This window comes from Thunnus albacares, chromosome 22, assembly GCF_914725855.1.
Source record: "Thunnus albacares chromosome 22, fThuAlb1.1, whole genome shotgun sequence".
NCBI classification, from domain to species: domain Eukaryota; kingdom Metazoa; phylum Chordata; class Actinopteri; order Scombriformes; family Scombridae; genus Thunnus; species Thunnus albacares.
In genome coordinates, this window is record NC_058127.1 from 956,945 (window position 1) to 961,944 (window position 5,000).

Here is a 5,000-nt window from a genome sequence, read left to right on the forward strand (position 1 = left end):
GCAGCCTGATCACCCAGAACACATTTTAATGCAAAAAACCAATAGATTGTGAAGCTGAGCTGTCATGGCTGCCGTCTTGTTAAACAGGGTGGAGTGGAGGGTTTGAGGACGGAGGATGTCGTGTTGCTGCACAGACTGAAAAACCTCCTGAGAGACATTTGTGATTACTGGATATCAGACTAAACGAACAAGCATCAACGTGTCTCAGTCCAGTTGTTTCACCCTTTAATAATTATATATAAACCTCTTTCAGTCTCTGTCCTCTGACGCTTCAGTGTCTCGTCTGCTTTCTCACTTTGGATGAAAGCGTCTGCAAAATGTAGAAAGTCTGACTGGACTGTGAGCTTTGTTATAAAGCTTTGTGATGCTAATATGGAACCAACAACCAGTCAGAAACCAGTTTAACAGAGACGCTGCCGAGTATTAACTCTGTGGATATGGACTGACTGGACAGACACTAATTACACACACACACACACACACACACACACACACACGGTCAGTGTCCTCTGTCAGTTGTCGGAGGTCGTCGAGGCTTTAAGAGGCTCAGTCACACCAAGACTGGATTAGGAGTTTTACACACACACACACACACACACACACACACACACACACACACACACACACACGCAGCAGCATCAATCATGTGTCCTGCTGAAAGCTGCTAACAGCTCTGTTGACTTAAATCACTCTGAAATGCTAAATGCTAAATTTAACCCACAAAGGATCCCATAAACTGAATCATCTTTGAAGCTGAAGTTGTTTCCAGCAGCTGTTTCCTTCCTTCACATGTCGTCACTTCATTAACTGTGAACCTTCATTTCATCCTGATGAGCCTCACAGTTACTTTATTCTTCACCTCCGAACGGCGTCTAAAGCTGCGTTTACTGGCTGCAGCAGCTGTTTTAAACTCGTTACGACGTCACCGGTCACTAAGTGCTGATTCACACGTCAGTACGTTAAAGGTGCAGCACGTAGGATATTATATTATTACAACTAATATATAAACTGTAGCTGTCAGGGATACGAAGGCGTGTTTGTTCCACACAGGAGGGGATCAGTAACATGGTCTTTCAGTTCAATTCAACTTTATTAATATAGCTCCAAATCCAAACAAAAGTTATCTACGGGGCACTTTTCACATAACATGTCTCTGAACATATGTTCAGTAAAGTTACTACAGTTATTACTGAAATAACAGCGTCTCTCTCTTCGCCTCCGTGATCATGATTCTACATCATCTCTATGAAAGATGCTCGACAAATAAAGTTTGATTGATTGGAAAACTTCAAAAATGACAGATCAGTGACATAAAGCATTACTCAAATATTTTACTAATGAGGCAGTCGATCTATTAGCCGTTACTACTTAGATATGAGACTTTTCACTGAGTCTCTGTCTGCTGGTTCTGATCTTCAGACTCCAGCTGTTTGTCCTTCACAAGGTCGACAAAACGTCGGAGATAATTCCTGCTGACAGCAGCTGTCAGCAGAACGACGACGTCAGCACACAAAGAACCTCAAAAACCTTCATTACACAACAGAAACAAACTCAACAGTGAACTATATTTAGCTGCAGAGACACTTTTTTTTCTTCCTCGTCAGCGGCTTTTCAGTAAATCTCCTGAAACAAACCGTGAATACGACCATCTCTCAGTTTTTAACTTTACTGAACACGTAACAACAAACCACAGACTGTAAGAATACAGATGTAGCCACCGTGATCCCGTTTTAAAGTCTCAGGTTTGCATTTTGACCATCTTGCAGCCAGCAGTGACCATATTTAGATGACAAGCTGGAGCACATGCTAATGCTAGTGCTAGCTTGGTTAGCAACGCGCAGCTGTAATTCATGTTAACTGGGATATTAATTGGGATGGTAACAAAAAACAGGCTTAAAACAAAACGAACTTACCAGAAAAACCGAACATCGACTCCTCAGAGGGTCTTTTAGTACAACAAAGACCTTTTTAGGCGACAGAAATGTTAACTTTCATCAACTGAAAACACTGGAATAGCGACGGCTACACATACGTAACCACACAAGGTAGCCACGCCATAAAGCATACGCTGCTTTATCATCTATTTTACTCTAAATGGGGCCATAATTTACTAAACGAACATCATGCTGTAGTGAAGAAGACTTGAAACTAGCGATTGAGACCATGAACTCGTTAGGAAACAGTTTACTGAGCTAATAAATCAGGTGAGAAGGAGGTTCATTTTCTCATAGACTTCCATACAGTCAGACCTCTAGATGGAGCCGGTGGAGTCGCCCCCTGCTGGCCGTTATACAGAATGCAGGTTTAAGACACAGTGACATCACAGTGACATCATAGTGACATCACAGTGACATCGTAGTGACATCGTAGTGACATCACGGTGACATCACAGTGACATCATAGTGACATCACAGTGACATCACAGTGACATCATAGTGACGTCACAGTGACGTCAGTGGACAAAACACAGAATAAACAACATCAATTTAACATTTTACAGGCGCTCTTGTTCTTAGAGTACAATGTTGTTTTGATGCCGGAGAGCTTTGATTTATGAATGTTATTTCCTAAGAATAAAATAAAATAAATAATATAGAGCTCATTAGCTTTAGCAGAGGAATAATGAATGAAAAAATTAAATAGTACATGTTGATAAGAGGAGAAATGTTGAAGGATTCATGTAATAAAATATAGATGTACGGAGGCCCGTAAAGACCAAACACAGGGTGAAAACAGAAACATGCTTTACAGCTCTGGTTTGAGTTTCCAGGTGTTATTAATTTTGTCCCGGAGGGAGGGCTGCTGTCGTCATAGTTACTGATGTGTCGCAGGTCTGCGTGGATCTCTGGCCAGGTTACAGTTGGACTACGTGGATATCGTCTTCGCCAACAGGAGTGACGTCAACGCACCGATGGAGGGTCAGAACTCACGACACACAAAAACACGACAAAACAAGCTAATGCTAGCATGCTAATGCTTGCTAATCAGTCCATGTTTCTATTAGCATTAATATTCCCCACGTTGCATGTCATGTATTGTGTGTTTTTACACAATAAGGGACTGGAGCTTCTGATGTGATTGAGGTGAGTAACAGACTAATGTTAGTGAGTTAGTGAAACTGTGATAATGTGAGCAGGTGTGATTACAGTCCAGGTGTTGGTTTTATCACAGCAGAGGTTGCTTCATTCATATTTACCATGTGTTATTTTCTGATAACAGTTTGTTGTTAAATGTGTGATGAGTTGTTTTCTATAAGGGTGATTTTATAGCCGTTAATAATGAGAGCAGGTTTGTATACGTGATGTAACATTAGCTAGTAACTGTTGAGATGTTTCAGTCTGAACCGACAGATGTGAAATATGAAGAGAAAATGTTTATATGTTGAGTGTTTTTATACTGTGTGTGTGTGTGTTTGTGTGTGTGTGTGTGTGTGTGTGTGTGTGTGTGTGTGTGTGTGTGTGTGTGTGTGCAGAGATTGTTCGTGCAATGACCTTTGTGATTGATCAGGGCATGGCGATGTACTGGGGAACATCACGCTGGAACGCTGTCGAGATCATGGTAGGACACGACAGAACCTCAGATTATCTGTCTGTCTGTCTGTCTCACCTGTCTGTCTCACCTGTCTGTCTCACCTGTCTATCTCACCTGTCTATCTCACCTGTCTCACCTGTCTGTCTCACCTGTGTGTCTCACCTGTCTATCTCACCTGTCTATCTCACCTGTCTCACCTGTCTGTCTCACCTGTCTGTCTCACCTGTGTGTCTCACCTGTCTGTCTCACCTGTCTGTCTCACCTGTCTGTCTCTCACCTGTCTGTCTCTCACCTGTCTGTCTCACCTGTGTGTGTGTTAGGAGGCGTACTCTATCGCCCGACAGTTTAACCTGGTTCCTCCGGTGTGTGAGCAGGCAGAGTATCACTACTTCCAAAGAGACAAAGTGGAGCTGCACCTGCCTGAACTGTACCACAAGATAGGTACGGCACACACCTGTACACACCTGTACACACACCTGTACACACACCTGGACACACACCTGGACACACACCTGGACACACTTGTACAAACACCTGGAAACACTCACCCACACACCTACACACCTATACACATCTGTACACACACCTATACACATCTGTACACACACCTACACACATCTGTACACACACCTACACAAATCTGTACACACTCACCTACACACCTGTACACACACCTGTACACATCAAAACACACACCTACACACAAACATGTTAGTATTTAATTGTTGTAGATTCTACATTTTTAATGTTTGTACATTCTGTCTCATTCAGAGATGATTAGAGCGTTGTTATGTGATTGTTAGCTGGTTGTTAGCTGGTTGTTAGCTGGTTGTTATGTGATTGTTAGCTGGTTGTTAGCTAGTTGTTAGCTGGTTGTTTGATGGTTGTTAGCTAGTTGTTAGCTGGTTGTTTGATGGTTGTTAGCTAGTTGTTAGGTGGTTGTTATGTGATTGTTAGCTGGTTGTTAGGTGGTTGTTAGCTGGTTGTTAGCTGGTTGTTAGGTGGTTGTTAGGTGGTTGTTAGGTGGTTGTTAGCTGGTTGTTAGGTGGTTGTTAGCTAGTTGTTAGGTGGTTGTTAGCTGGTTGTTTGATGGTTGTTAGCTAGTTGTTAGCTGGTTGTTTGATGGTTGTTAGCTGGTTGTTAGGTGGTTGTTAGCTGGTTGTTTGATGGTTGTTAGCTAGTTGTTAGCTGGTTGTTTGATGGTTGTTAGCTGGTTGTTTGATGGTTGTTAGCTGGTTGTTAGGTGGTTGTTAGCTGGTTGTTAGCTGGTTGTTAGGTGGTTGTTAGCTGGTTGTTAGGTGGTTGTTATGTGATTGTTAGCTGGTTGTTTGGTGGTTGTTAGCTAGTTGTTAAGTGGTTTTTGGGTGGTTGTTTGATGGTTGTTAGCTGGTTGTTTGATGGTTGTTAGCTGGTTGTTAGCTGGTTGTTATGTGATTGTTAGCTGGTTGTTTGGTGGTTGTTAGCTAGTT

General features: G+C 42.3%; 1 protein-coding gene across 2 annotated transcripts in view; it reads left to right on the forward strand.

Moving 5' to 3' along the window:
* The window catches only part of LOC122973894 (voltage-gated potassium channel subunit beta-3-like), a 30,754-nt gene that overhangs the window by 18,882 nt on the left and 6,872 nt on the right, over positions 1-5,000 (forward strand). For both annotated transcript variants that reach the window (XM_044341696.1, XM_044341697.1), the window contains 3 exons: positions 2,832-2,918; positions 3,473-3,558; positions 3,852-3,972. In XM_044341696.1, the coding sequence (XP_044197631.1) occupies positions 2,832-2,918; positions 3,473-3,558; positions 3,852-3,972 (294 nt within the window). The remainder of the gene's footprint in view (positions 1-2,831; positions 2,919-3,472; positions 3,559-3,851; positions 3,973-5,000) is intronic.